The sequence below is a fragment of the Pipra filicauda genome, unplaced genomic scaffold (assembly GCF_003945595.2).
Source record: "Pipra filicauda isolate LSUMZ 115617 unplaced genomic scaffold, ASM394559v2 scaffold689_size176454_pilon, whole genome shotgun sequence".
Taxonomy (NCBI): Eukaryota; Metazoa; Chordata; class Aves; order Passeriformes; family Pipridae; genus Pipra; species Pipra filicauda.
In genome coordinates this window covers 55,798-70,972 of record NW_024104852.1, presented here as the reverse complement: position 1 = coordinate 70,972, position 15,175 = coordinate 55,798, and the positions used below count along the sequence as shown (strand labels likewise).

Here is a 15,175-nt window from a genome sequence, read left to right as displayed (position 1 = left end):
AGCCGCCCCTCCTTCCTCAGAGCCGCCCCTTCTTCCTCAGAGCCGCCCCTTCTTCCTCAGAGCCGCCCCTTCCTCCTCAGAGCCGCCCCTTCCTCCTCAGAGCCGCCCTTTGCCCGGGGGACACCGCCCAGCCCGGCCGGCTCCACGGGCACACCCTGGGGTCCCTGCAGGTTTTGTCCCCGCTCCCTCCCAACGCGCCTCCCCCAGGGAAGGGGATGCAGCTCAAGCCCCCGCCGGTGCGGGATCGCTGTTGGGAACGCGGCAGCTGCTCACGAGAGAGAACCATCACCAGCCTTCCCTCGGCATCCTCCCCGTGCATCCCAGAGACCTTCCCCAGCCCCCGGCACTCCCCGGCTGCAGAGCAGACACATCGCTGTGCCCTCGCAGCAGCTGCTCCGGAGCACGGAGGGATCGCACCCCCTGCCCCGAGCCTTTCCCCGAGCCTTTCCCCCCACTCCTCTCCCAGACGGAGGATGGGTCCTGCACGCTCGGGATGCAGCACACCCCGCAATTCACACCCGCGCTGGGCTCTGCTCCCCCGTCCTCCCCTGGAGCCTGGATTGCTGCTGCTCCCCAGGAAGAAATTCCCGCAGGAGTGTTTCCCAACCCAGAGGTGTCATTGCTGAGTGACAACAGCCAAGGCCTTTCCTTTTGGTGTTTTCCCATAACCAACACTGCATTTATTGACGCTGAATTTCATCTGCCAGTCTGCCTCATAACATCCTTCTGCAATTCTTCACTCAGCCTTTATTATGTTATGACACCGAAAAGCTTCCTCAGTGGATGTTGTCACCTTCCTCACTCATTACTTTTCCCAATTATTTTTTAATATATTGGGCATCCAACTGTTCACTTCCCTCCACTAAAAAACCCCTTCCTTCAACTATTCCTTTCCCATCTTTTAAACAGTTGTTTGTCCATATGTCATTCCCCCTTTTCCATCAGCAGGTTTTTTTCCCTCAAGTGCCTTGAGCAAAGTCAGGATTAAGTGCATTTTGGAAGTTCAAGCAGACTTGTAATACTCAAATCCCCTTTTCCCTGCTCGTTGATACTACTGAAACAATTCCAGCAGAGTTTTGAAGCACAACCTCCCTGTACAAAACCCACCCAATATTCAGCCATTGGTGCTACATCACATCTAGGAACTCGCTAAGTGCAGGTGGCTGGAGTTTGAAACCCCTTCCAGGAGCTGCTGTGCCCTTTGCTGTGACATTGTGCCAAGGGACAGGTCACCAGCCCAGCTGGGAGCTCAGTTTACTCACCCCTGAGCTCCCCCAGAGCCGCAGGTGGCACCGGCTGGTCCTGGCAACTTGTTACTGCTCATTTCAGCTGAACTTTAATCTCTTCCCAAAGCACTTCTGTTCTGAACAGATTCTCTGTGGAGTTCTCCATATGGAAGTATTCCTGTGTGAACTCCCCCAGCTCTCTCACAGGGAAACATTTGCAAACGATTCACTGATTTCCTTCCCTGAGACTTTCATCTCCAGGTCAGCCCTGGCCTTTACTGTGCATCACATCTGACTCCAGCAGTGCCCCTGCCCCTGATTTTTTCAAAACTATACATGCAAGTTTTATGACTTGAATGTTCTTTGTATTCCACTTTTCTTTGCATTATTTTGGGGTTTTTTTTCTCTTTTTCCACATTTTACCTGCCAAGTCTTATTTCCATCTTTTTCATTTGAACATATGCTCAATTTATAAAGGATTTCTTCTTACTGAGTAAAAAGTTGCTGTTTAATCACACCAACCTCTTTTTGTCCCCTCAGTGCTGTTTTGCAGGGTGGTGAAGCTTTGCTCCTGGCCCCTCTGTGGTGTCTCACACCATCTCCATGCCCCCCACAAGCATTTAAGTCTCTCAGCTGCTCCTTTTACCTTCACCAGTTTCACTTAAATCACAGAGAAAAACCTGAGACAGTAACCCAGTGGGTGTATTCAAGGTTCAAATAGCAGAAGGCAAACAATACATTATAATTTTGTGTCCCTTAAGCCAGCCAGGATTTTCCATTGTGACTTCTGAATGTTTGGAATTGGCAACACCACCCTACTTGGATAAGGAGCCCTGGGGGGTACCTGTACCAACATTTCATGGTGTGCTTACCAGGGGTTTGCACCCCTCTGTTACAGCCAGCACCAGGAATGCTGCATCCTCCCAGCCTGAGCTGGATTTACCAGATTTTCCTGCAGGAAACATCTTGGATGAAGAATCTCCATCAGGAGCAAGTCCTTGGAAAGTCATCTTTATCAGAAGTGCCCAGGCCTGCTCCCAGATACAACCACATACCCCAACCTGAGCTTTTTAAATACTTGCCCTGTCAGCCTGGATTCTCTGAGGGAAAGGAGGTCCTTTACAGGAGCTCCATCCTCTGAAAAAACAGAGTTAGGAAGTGGAGCTGCCACACTCAAGTCTCTTTTTGACCCTCCTTACAGAGGGTCAAAGATCTGCCACAATCATTGATCACACACCTTCCCACTCCCATCAGGGACCCGCTGTGCAGGCAGGGACATCCTTATTGCAGTCCCCAGGTCTTTTCCAAGAGTCAAAATCCCTGTGGCCACTTCCCTGCTCTGGCACAAGGACGGTCTGGAGTCAAACATCACACACTGAGGTCAGAACCTGTGTTATTTCACTCTGCAGGATGTTTGGGCAATTGTTTCTTTCCTCTGGGATGTTCACAGCCCTCTAACCCCGTGGGCATCTTCCCTCCCCACCTGCCTCACCCCACCCTCCCAACCCCTTTCCTCCCACATTGCTGGGATCAGGATTCCCCAAGCCCCACCATCCTGGCTGTGAAGATTCTTTGAGCCCAACCCTTTGAGTCCCATCCCTTCCTTCATTCCCTCCTTTCCCCCCTGCCCCACCAGGCCTTGCTCTGCAGCCTGTCCTCATCCTCACTGCAGCCACATCACAAACATCAGCACTAACTTTTCCCTGCTCAAAGTGTTTGAAGACTGCACTTCATTTTACTAAACATGATGCCTGGTAATAAAATGGAAAATTGGCAGGACAAATAGCAGCCTTTTAAACAGGCAAGGAAAAGAAAAAAAAGGCAACACTTCTGCCCTTTTCAATGGATTGCCTCATATAAAAAAATATTCCTTATGTCTCATTGTATATTCAGCAAAACAGTTCATTTAAAGCAAAGAACTGAATGTTTCCTTAAAAACAAAAAATCACCCATTACAGGAAAATTTGAGTAGGTCCTGCTTGACTTCTTCATAATGAAGGGCATTTTGGGCTTCCTGAACAGAAAAATTACAGTACAACCATGATTTAAGAGTGGCAACTTGACCAAGTGCCTGAAAGTGAACTTCCAGCAGGAAGTTTCAGGAGTTCTTTGTTATTTCCTAAGAAACTTAAAGCCAAAGAATGAAAACCCACCCAAATGTTAATAATTCAGAACTTCCTGTGCAGATATTAGAAACAGAATGTAATATTGGAAGTCCACAGCAGTTCAATTTTCTAACAAATTGAATACAAGCAAGACCAACACTGCAACATGAAGTAGCAAAGTGAATCCTGATTGAAAAATGGAAATTCTAAACGGCTTTTACAAAAAAACTTTCACCAAGCACTCCAAGAAAGGCTCTGCATTAAGCACTCAGCAGTTCACATTCTTCTACTGTGAAGCAAGACTAACACCTGGCACTAAATTACCCATTTAGTTCTTCAGAAAATTCAGTTGATGGTCCTTATATTTCTAAGGCAAAAATGAAAAAGAAAAAAGCTTTCAGATAAGTCATGAAAAGAAAAATAGGCATGTGCTCTGCAAGGGAAATCCTCCTCCCAGACTATTTGTACTCATTAACACATTAAAAACAAAAAATATCAAAAAGTGATTCTTGGACTGATGACAACTCTTTAAAAAAAAATTAATAAATAACTCAAATTATTAAATAGTAGTTCATTGAAACATCTCTGCACATGACTGGAGTATCTGCTGTGCTCACAGGGAAGCCACGAGGGCACCACATCCCCACCCAGCTGCTGCCTGAGCTTCCCCACAGCTGCTTCAGGTACAAAGGTTTGGGAACAGAAAGCTGATGGAGCTTTCCAAATCCTGGCTGCTCCAAGGCCCATCTCCAGCAGCCCCTCTGAGGCTGCAGCTGCCTGAACACACATCCCAGATGGTCCCTACACCCCACACCAGCTCCTGGGGCACTGCTTCCCACCCAGCAGGGAATTCCAGCATCCAGGTGTGACTGTGCTCCGCCAGCAGCTGGAAGGGAACGGGAGAAAGCCAGAGAGCAGACAAGGATTCATTCCAACCTTTACTTTGTTTGCTCTTTTTTTTGTTTGGGTTTTTTTTTTTTTCCAATAGAACTTCCATGCAGAGTTCTCCAGAGTAAGTGCTGACGCCGGGTCTGCCCGCCGGCCCTGGCACTGCCACAGACACTTCTGCCACATGGGAGGAAAAAGCTTTTGCTACATGACTTTTTTTCTTTTTTTTTTTCTTTTTTTAAACTTTTAGGCCAACAACATGTTCTCCTCTGAACATTACAGTTAATGAGTGCTATCAAGAATTCCTAACAAAAACTGTACATGAGTTTACAAACGTATTAACATATAAATAATGAGAAGCTTCCTGCCTGGAGCCTCCACAGTAGTCTTTTTGCTTGAGAATATAATACTGGAAGGGCAGAGCCAATCCCTTTCCACAGCACCAGTCAGAGCTGGCTTAGTCCAGTCAGCCATTCTGCTCAAGCATCACAGGGTTTGTCTTCAGTGCCTCTGGCTTGGGTAAGCAGTCTGTCACACTGTGCAAAAGCAAGAGCCCAATGCCTCTGGGGAGGAATCCTGCTGCTGAGAGGCCTCTGCCACCCGGTCACCGCTCCGGGCCGAGCTCCTGCTGGAAGGTCCTTTTCTTCTCCCGACAGTGTTTCTTGTGGGCAGGCCAGTCCTTCTGCTGGCACTGCGACCCGCAGTACCGGGCAACCTGGCAGCGCCCGCAGATGTTGAACTCACGCAGCTGCAGGAGCACAGGACACGGTCAGAGAGGCTGCTCGGGGCCAGGGAAACCCCACAGCATTCCCAAGGAGAACCCCCACAGCATTCCCAAGGAGAACCCCGAGAGCTTTCCCAAGGACAACCCTGACATCACTCCCAAGGACAACCCCCACAGCATTCCCAAGGACAACCCCCACAGCCTTCCCAAGGACAACCCCCACAGCATTCCCAAGGACAACCCCCACAGCATTCCCAAGGACAACCCCCACAGCATTCCCAAGGACAACCCCCACAGCATTCCCAAGGAGAACCCCCAGAGCATTCCCAAGGAGAGCCCCCACAGCATTCCCAAGGAGAACCCCCACAGCATTCCCAAGGAGAGCCCCCACAGCATTCCCAAGGAGAGCCCCCACAGCATTCCCAAGGAGAGCCCCCACAGCATTCCCAAGGAGAGCCCCCACAGCATTCCCAAGGAGAGCCCCCACAGCATTCCCAAGGACAACCCCCACAGCATTCCCAAGGAGAGCCCCCACAGCATTCCCAAGGAGAGCCCCCACAGCATTCCCAAGGAGAGCCCCACCATCGCTCCCAAGGAGATTCACAATCAAGTCTTTCACGCTTGTCACAAACAGGTGACAGGACAAGGGGGAATGGCTTTAGGATGAAGGAGGGCAGGGTTAGATGGGATACTGGGAAGAAATCCTTCCCTGGAGGGTGGGGAGGCCCTGGCACAGGTTGCTCAGAGAAGCTGTGGCTGCTCCTGGATCCCTGGAAGTGTCCAAGGCCAGGTTGGACGGGGCTTGGAGCAACCTGGGCTGGTGGAAGGTGTCCCTGCCCATGGCAGGGGGTGGGACTGGATGATCTTTAAGGTCCCCTCCAACTCAAATCAGTCTGGGATTCTGATTAAGGAATTCACCCACTATTTAAAACAACCTTCCCAGAACTTGGGTTAACCAGGAATTAGTTATGCACTCAGGCTTATGCTGGTGACTGGCTGGCTTTGGAGCTGGAAAGGAATCTCTGGATCCACTGCTGCACTCAGCCAGCTCAGCTCCTTGCCATTCCAAACTGAGGGCAGGCTTTTGGAATTACTCTCCCTCCCAGGTGCTCTTCAGCTGGGAGGGAAGGAGACGACCTTTAAGCTCCCTTCCCACCCAAACCACTCCGGGATTCCATGAAACACAAACTCCCCCCATGACTGCCACAGAACAAGGAGGTTTTGAAGGGACTGAATATGGTTGGTTTTACAGTTGCTCTTGTGGAATGGGCTCAACAGACAAAATATTGGAGCACTTCACACTTGCTCTCACAATGCTGCTGTTTTGTCAGCCTGAGTTTTGAACTACAAACACCTTCAATTCAGAAATCATCAGGAGGGCTGCACAAGCTCAGCCACTGCCAGAGTTACCCAGGGAGCTTCTGTACTCTGACCCAAAGAAAAGGCAGAGCTCACAGTTTGTCAAACACAGGGAATTCAGGATGGTTTTTGCAAACATTCCCCTCCCCAAAGCAGAAAGTGGAACACAGTGATTGGAGCCCATTCAGCATCTGCTATCACAAGAAAGGCCCTCATTTATAGATAAGGACATTTGTGTGACAGAGGCTCAGCCCCTGGACAGCTCATTTCTCACTGTATTTTGCTTTATCTACCTACAGCAAAGCACAGAACTCACTTTCCTCCCAGTTCTCCCCTGAGTAAAGGCCACTCAAATTCCCCCTCTGCTCAGGAAAGGTTAATCAGGTTATTTTTGGATTCTGCTACTGCCCAAAAACCTCTTACAATGCTTCCTGCTGTCTCACACAGCTGCTCACTCATTCCAGCTCTGCTACCTGGAAAAAGCTTCCACGTGGCTTTTTGTCCACTCTGCAGAACCCCCATTCCTCCCAACAACACTCACTGCTCCAAGTCACACCTACATCCCCTCCAAGTGAAAATTATCACGGGGACTGAAGGTTCAGGCCAAAGAAAACCTGATTAAAGGTTACTGCTTTTAGCAACTGAGTGGCACAAGCAAAGCCTTACATTTTAAGGAACAAATAAATCCCTGGACACACTTGCTCCCTCCCAGCTCTCTGGACACACCTGTTTTTCAATCATTGTGCATGGGGGGTAGTGACATTCATAGTAAGTGCAGGAGTTCTCCTCCTCCTCCACGACATCCCCGTTAGCATTGTAGTATCTGGTTACATTCAGGACAGGAAACTGCTCTTCTATGGGGTCTGTAGGGAGCTGTTGGATTGCCAGCCAATACAGACTTTGTTCCCTGGAAAAAACAAGCACAAATTTGGTACATGAATGCATAATAAGCACACAGGGAAACCGATTCCAAATTTATTAATAAAGCAAGTAGAGTTCACATTGTATTTAGCCTCAGACTACACATACTGCTCATATATTGGGTATTTTTAGGGGGTATTGTAGCCTAAGTGTAAAATCCAGGAGTTCAAAATTATCAACCAAGAAACATTTGCATCAAGCAAAATTATTTTTGTGCAAAATGATTTCCTTCAAGTCAGAATCATTTCTGCCTTGAAGTCTGTTTCTGGTACTCCCAGAACCATTCTGAGCATTTGTAATTCACTACATCTTCTCAAAATCAGTTTAATAAGCTCTGAACACCCTGATCTTATGGATACTGCAAATGTTTCAGGAGAAGAGTGTGATGTGGAGCCTGTGGGTCTCCCACTGTGTCACACCATCGATTAACCACATCCACCCTGACATTAAGTCTGATGTGCTGAGTAACATCAGGGAAATGTGGGATGTAGGAAGCTCCCACAACCTGCTGGTGAAAGGTGACAGGATCTGGGCCCAGGAATTCACTTTGACTCCGTTCAACCCCAATTCACAATTCCAAGCAGAAGCATTTTGCAGCTCCTGGCTGCTACAGGCTGCGTTGGAATTCCAGTGCCTGAGCACGAGAGGCACAGGGCAGTGAGAACTGCACTGGGGTGGGAGGGAACACAGGCCTCCTGTTCACTGCTCTGACAGATCCTGGCACTGCAGGACCTTGGGATAACACCACAGGGTGGGATGGTCCTGCACAGCAGGAACAGCGAGCACAGACACACCACCAAAGACAGAGGGACGTGCAAGGAGTCCGAGGTCAAATCAAAAAGGCTCTGCCAAGACAAAAATCACTACAGGAAGGAAACAATTTAAGATACTTCCATTTTTTATGATGGCAACCCCCTGGCAGACTTTGACACACCTTTGTTTGCTAGAGATTTCTTCAGCTTTGGGCTTCCACCCCCAGGGCACGAGGCGCAGATTGTCCAGGCGGTTGTCCACGGTCACCGAGTTCAGATGCACCACCTGAAATCCAGGAGCAATCCCTCCCCGGTGCCTCTCCCTGCAGGAGACAAAACCAGCTGGAAGATGAGCAGTGACCAAGGCTCCACAGCCAAAAAATAAAGGATCACACCCATTCCAAAGCAATGCTGCATTTTGTCACCTACACAGGCCCAGGACACCTTGGGCTGCCCACGGACTCCAGGGGCTACTTCAGAGCACCTCCCAGGAGAAAAGGACTTGTTCCAGCAGGTTATTTCCATTATAAATGGGCTGAATAAGAGCCACTCATGGTACAGTGTAATTGGAAAGATATTGCTCAGTTCCAGACTACAACTTGCAAGAGATCCATGGAATTACCATGTTCCACAGAGCAGACTTGAAAGGTGCCAATACTGGTTTATTATTTTAACAGGGAACTCTATCAGACACATTTGTGCAAGCCTGGCACTGGTGTGGAGTCACAGAGCTCATTATTTTATGAAGAAATGTCATTAACAAGCAACAGGACAGAGGTTTCACTGTGCATGCAAATTCTTTTTAGACTCTAATTTTGTGTAACACACTGAAAGTCTGAAATTACTCCAGAATTGACCAAGAGACACCTGAAACTTGCCCAAAACCCGAAGCAGGACTATTAGCCAGGAGATGGCTGCATGGTGAGTCCTCCCTACTGCCTTCTAACAGTCTCCATTTCCCATTCCACCTTCTTCTCCTCTCTCCTTTCTGTGTTTCATCAAGTTCACTCTCAAACACCCTCACACCTGGACAAGTTTCCCTATCACTTCTTGTGGGAATTCCCATCCCACCTGAAAGGTAAAGCCTGGACAGAAGCTGAGCCTCCACATGTTTGCTATGCCATGAGGAACTTCCCAGCACAGGGAAAACAAGGACAAAGGGTTATCCTCCTCCCAGGAGACCCTTCCAACAGCTTCTCCCAGCTGCACCCAAGCCCAGCCTGGACACTGAGTCCTGCTCAGCCCTTACTGAACATTTCAGTTTAAAAAGTTCATTCAATTTTTAAAGAGATATTTCCCCAAGTTCAAAAATTCCCACTTTTTTTTTTCCCCCCTTCACAGAGCTCAGCGTTACCCAGCAGAACAGGGAAACTCATTTCAATGTGACTGACAATGAAAAATGTAGGATTTTGTTTTCTTGGTCAAAATCCACCCAGATGCAACTAAATTATATACCCTGGGGGGGAAAAAACCACTTGCAATTCAGATATGTCACAAAATTTCCTAGAATTTAATGAGTAAAATATTCACACATGGTCCAAAACCTCCTAAAAATTTTAATGAGTCCAATTCCCTTGGAGAGGCTACAAGCAGCACCTACACAGAGCTTGTGCTCCAGCTCCCACAGGACAATTCCTGTAAGGACAGACCTGCACAAGGACAGAGCCTGGAGCCTCCTGCTTGGGACCTCCTAGGCCTCCAGGGAACAGCTCTTCCCTTTGAAGGTAAAATGACTAAAATCCTTCTTTTGGGGGAAAAAAAAAACCAGGAACCACACACCTAAAAGCAAACAAACTATGGAAAGGCTGTGCTGAAATGCCCTGAAGGAGGAATCACAATCACAACTTGGTTTGGGCTGGAAGGGACCTTAAAATTTACCTCATTCCGCTCTCCTGCCATGGGCAGGGACACCTTCCACTAGCCCAGGTTGCTCCAAGCCCCGTTCACCTTGGCCTTGGACACTTCCAGAGATGGGGAATCCTCTGGGAAACCATTCCAGAGCCTCACCCTCTCACAGGGAGGAATTTCCTCCCAATATCCCACCTAACCCTGCCCTCTGGCAGTGGGAAACCACGGCAGGAAAAGCTACTTTTGAGTTATTGAAGGCCAGTGAAGGGTCTGGCAAAGGGAATCAGGAATCCTGAGGGCTACAGGTGCCAGGAGGTAAAGTGAGGGAGACAGGGAAGGAGTTCAGGTGCTTACACTGAGCCTGGGACAAAGTGCCAACTGGAGGGATGGGATAAATATGAACAAGGAATCCCACAGGAGACAGAAGAACAACAGCAAACTGAGCAGGGGGAAAAGGAAGGGGAGTCCAAGACCAAGTTAAGAAATAATTTTTAAATGGATTAGACAATGAGAGTTTAGAAATGTTGGGGAAAGAGAGAGGATTAGACTGTCCCTGACACCAGGAATTCACAGCAGAGTGGCTCAGACCTACCCCTGCTCCTACACAGCCCAGACCCACAACCCCCCAAAAGCAAATCCTGACCAAATTCCCTCCCACAGCGAGCCCCTCTTCCCCTCCTTGTCTGACACCACACTCAGCTCCATCACTGTCAGCCCTTCCATGGCCCCAGGTGACAAAGGGTGACAAAGGCCACAGGGAACGGGAAGTTGGGCCTTGCTGGTGAGCTGTGAGTGTTAACACACCCCTGGACTGAGGTACCAGAACCAGCAGTGCCAAATCCAGGATGCTCCCTGAGCTCCTACAAGATGCCAGGGAAAACACTTCAACCAGGACTTTCCAAGGAATTAAGAGGATACTGTTGTTCTGGTTTTTCAGCAGCTCAGAACAGACACAGAGATTCCAGGAACCAGAGCAGAGCAGGTTCCAGGCAGCAGGATGGTAAGTGCTCTAAAAAAAAAAAAAAACCAACCTAAAAACCCCAAAATCAGGTCTGAGATGTCTTTTTGAACAAGCAGTTGGTGATATACTTATGACTAATCTCCTGCTGCTGCTGTTCCCCAGGGAACATCTCTGCACCCAGCAGAGCACAGCGAGCTGGGGGTGCTGCACAGGGAACAAAGGATGACAGGCTCCTGCAGGTCCCCAGCCAGGGACACCAAACCCTGCTCTGGGGGAGGCAGAAGTCCATGTGGAAAACACAGCAAGCACCAGAGAGGCTGAAGAACTTTCAGGAAGCCCTTCCTGTAAGAATTATTGCAGCACATGTGGGGATTTTTCAGCTCTTGGTTCCCACCTGCTCCCTCTCTGCAGAGGGCAGGAGGGCCTGGGGAGAATGTCCCTGTCACAGCTGCAGCTCCAGCAGCTACAAGTTTTCTGTCCCAAGGGCCTCATGACACGAACAAAGATATTTGCTTAATAAATTAAAATTAATCAAAAAAATTAAAAATCTGCATTATTTGCATCTAACACTTGCTGCTTTACTGATCTTGAACCAGAGGCACACAGGTGGGTTGGGTTTTCGGATTTTTTGGGGTCCATGTGCAGAGAACAATTAAATCACACACCTGTATCTGAGTAATTCACGTTCTTTGCTTTCCAGTTACCCCAGGAGTAAAGGCTGGCACTGGGAAGTGCAATGCCTGGTACTGCCCAGCTCTCCTGCCTTTCAAAGGCTCCAAAACCTCCAGCATTGCTCCTCCTCACCAAGGGAAGGACCTGCCACCCCTCCCCAGCTCAGGTTTGTGCTCAGAGCACGTGAGTAAAACTGATCTGTAGGAGGGGCAGGAATTACACAGCACCTGCAGCCAAACACCACTGGGGACTCAGTCACTGACCTGCAGGACATTGGGCTGTGATTACAGATCGAAGGGACCAAACTGAATCTACAGAAACAGCTGAAATATTTCACATTTTCTAGAAAAATTTGACTTTGCAGCTTCAGAAGTGCAGCTCCACTTGCCTGGCAGCTGAGCCCCCAGCTCTGTGCCCCTCCAAAATCCCCATTACACACAACCCCTCATTTTTAAGCCCAGCACACGCTCGAGTGACACAATTTGAATTTCCTAACTGAATACATTTGAATTATTTCCCAATTTGAGTAAAACAAAGCAGAAGAGGCAATGACTGGGCTGTGTCATGAGCAAACAGCTGGACTGTCATCACCTGCACAGCCTTCAACCATCAGCCTGAATAATTTTAAGGTGCTGTTTAGTGCTTCTCACAATTATTAGTGTGTGAGGTTCCCAGCAGTGGCTGTCAGTGGTTTACTCCACATGCTGCAGCCAACTTCATCATTTCACCCAAGTTATGTGTGCAACATTAAAGATTAAACATTAACAGAAGCAGGTTAAAATCCATATTTAATGAGCAGATTGTAAATAATAATAATAGTCTCATATTCTTCCTGTCTCCCTCCAAGCCTGGTTTGGGGGATAAAAGGTAACTTGGAATGATAAAGAAAGCACAGCCACATTCTGAGCACTGTGACTTCTAAGATAGTTTATGGAAGTGAATAGAAAACATGCTCAATTTTTCAAAAAAAGGGTTTTAAAAGAAGTAACTGTTCTCCTTAGCAGAGAGAATCTGCCAAACTCATACCTAGAAAGAGCAAAATATCAGCTCTGGGGGTGAGCTGCTCTCACAAGGGAGGAAGTTGGCCCCCGAAATTCATGTGCAGTCATGAGGGATTCCAAGCAATGATATGGAGAATATGGAAAAGAAGACATGAACCATCAGCAGCATCACTTCAGGCAGCTTTGCAGAAAGCCACACAAAACACCCCAAAGTTTTCCCTTATCAGAAGGTCCCCTCTCTCCAGGGCTCTGCCAATTCTCACTGGACAGAAAAAACCAACCCACAACAAACCCTCAGTGTGTTTGTGTTCACCTGTTAGGTGGGGCCATCCCTGCTCCCCCTCAAAGCTGCATTTGAGCAGCATTTCTCAGATTTAGCCAGTTCTGTGACCCACACTCACCTCTCACTGCTCTCCCTGCCTGTGAGGCTTTACAGGCTGTGCTGTGTGAGGACTCAGGGTAAACCAAGTTATAACAGATCTCTGGTTTCCAGCCCTCCTGAGAGGACTTAAAGCACCACAGGCAGAGAAATAACCCCCAGTTGGGGGGTCAGCTGGGGGCAGTGACCCCTGGCAGTTTGTCTCTCTCCAATACCCACCAGAGCAGCTCGTGCAGGAGGCGCCCGGAGCCCCTTCCACGGTTCTTGTCGAAAGCATAAGCAAATATTTTAGCACCATTTCCATCAGCATCCACCTCCATCCGAGCCTAGGGAGAAGGGAGAGCCTGTGAGATCATCCAGCAGCAGAGCAGGGCACCTGGGATGGGGGAAGGACCCAACATTCCACACTTGTGTCCCACGGGTCGCTCGGCCGCGGTGGAATTCCAGCTGTTCCAAAGCAAAAGGACCAACCAGGCTGCTGTGGGTGATGGAGCTGGGATAGGGCAGGGAGGAGCTGAGCACAGCAGGATCTGGATCCTGGATCTCTGCTGGACAGAGAACAGCAGCAATCCAGTTCTGAGCCCGTGGGGCCGGGATCCACATCGGGATCCACACTGGAATCTTTGATGGGATCCAGGCTCCACCGTGGCACTGAGTCTCTGCAGAGGCCACCAGGGCTTTGTTTTCAGTGTGGCCCTACACCCACCCCATCAGGGGGGCCAGAGAAATGGGGTCCTGTCCTTTGTTTCTCCCCTCCACAACACGGTGTTGGTGCCAATGCTGCTCATCAACTGCAGCAAGGACTTCACCAATTTTGGACAGTCCCAGTGTGTCACCACTACCAGTGACACAGGGGCCACCAGAGAAGAGGAAGGGGCAAACAGGGTGGTCACAGCTCCTACAACTCCTCAGAGCAGCCCCAAAGCACTCACTGCACTGAGGAACTCGGTAAGAGATGGTCCCTCCTCCAAAAACACCCCAGTTATAGAAGATTTTTTTAATCTTTCTCTTTCAAAGCCTTGGCAGAATCCACTCACCCTTTTCCAGTAGATGCTAAGAGAAAACACTTTTTTCTGGTCCCATAATCAGCTACAATTAAAGTTTCTCTCACCCAAAATGCTCAGAGGGAAGAATTTCAAAGTTTGCCAAACCAAGTAAGGGCGGGTAAATGATCAGTTCTCCCAAAGCACACAAATAGTAAATTGAAAACAAACCCCCTACATAATAAGTAAATAAATAAATAAATAAATGTTTTAAGCCGATACTCAGGGAAAAAAAAAAGAAAACAAACCCCAGAACTTTTCCCGCTTGAAAATCTCCACATTGGTACTTTAGTAATTTAAAATCGGTCGTTTTTTTCCCCAAATCAGGGAGGTTGCAGGCACAGCACTTCCAGGGGCAGTTGGATTCAAACCGGGAAGGAAAACCCCAAACCCACAACCCCACAACGGGGACTCTGGGGGGTCCGGGGCTGCCCCGGGCGGGGAGTGGGTTGTAAAACACGGGAAATGCCGGGGCGGGGCCGCTCGCTCACCTCGAAGGAGTAGCTCTCCACCAGCGGGATGTCCTGCTCGTCGATCAGCGTGTACTTGGTCTGAAACACACCGGGAGCGCCGTCAGCGAGACCGCACGGCCCCGGCACGGCCCGGCATGGAGCCGGTACGGCCCCGGCACGGCCCGGCATGGCCCCGGCACGGCCCGATACAGCCCCGGCACGGTCCGGTCCGGTGCCGGTTCTCCACGTGCAGCCCGATATGGCCCCGGCACAGCCCAGTACGGCCCGATACGGCCCCGGTACTGCACGGTCCGGTCCGGTCCGGCCTCGGCACGGCCCCGGTACTGAACGGTACAGCCCGGCCCGGGCCGATATGGCCCCGGCCCGGCCCCGTCCGGCCTCGGCACTGCCCCGGCACGGCCCAGGCCCGGCCCGACATGGCCCCGGCACCGCCCGGCTCGGCCCGGTAACACCCGTTAAGGCCCGGCCCTGCCCTCCCATGCCCTCCCGCCCCGCCCGAGCCCTGCCCGGCGCTGCCCCCCGCGCACCTTCCCGGCCACCCGCCCGAGCCGGACGATGCCGAGTTTGAAGTCGGTCATGGCGGGGCCGGGCCGGGGCCGCCGCGCGCCCCGAGCCGCTGCCACGCGCCGCCGCCTCGCGCACTCCCGGGGGGCGGGGCCGCCGCCGCTCCGCCCACCCGCCGCCACCCACCAATAGGAGACCGCGCCACCGCCTACCCGCCGCGCTCCGACCAATGCCAGCCCCGCGCCGCCGCGCGTCACCCCCGCGGCGGCCAATGGGCGCGCGGCGCGCCGCGGGGAGAGTCACGTGGGGCGGCGGAGGG

General features: G+C 50.3%; 1 protein-coding gene across 1 annotated transcript; it reads right to left on the bottom strand.

Annotated features, from left to right (window-relative positions):
- Positions 1 to 3,413: 3,413 nt before the first annotated feature.
- Positions 3,414 to 14,995, bottom strand: ZMYND19 (zinc finger MYND-type containing 19). The gene is made up of 6 exons (XM_027746853.1): positions 14,880 to 14,995; positions 14,371 to 14,430; positions 13,056 to 13,162; positions 8,158 to 8,298; positions 7,029 to 7,209; positions 3,414 to 4,967 (listed from the first exon to the last, which is right to left on the bottom strand). The coding sequence occupies exons 1-6, from the start codon at positions 14,928 to 14,930 to the stop codon at positions 4,824 to 4,826; spliced, it is 684 nt and encodes a 227-aa protein (XP_027602654.1). The 5' UTR covers positions 14,931 to 14,995; the 3' UTR covers positions 3,414 to 4,823.
- Between the last annotated feature and the right edge of the window lie 180 nt (positions 14,996 to 15,175).

Coding starts and splice junctions, on each gene's coding strand:
- ZMYND19 (XM_027746853.1), bottom strand. CDS start 14,930: ATGACCGACTTCAAACTCGGCATCGTCCGGCTCGGGCGGGTGGCCGGG. Junction 14,431..14,879: donor TCGGGCGGGTGGCCGGGAAG/GTGCGCGGGGGG, acceptor GGTGTGTTTCAG/ACCAAGTACACGCTGATCGA. Junction 8,299..13,055: donor CTCCTGCACGAGCTGCTCTG/GTGGGTATTGGA, acceptor TGTCTCCTGCAG/GGAGAGGCACCGGGGAGGGA.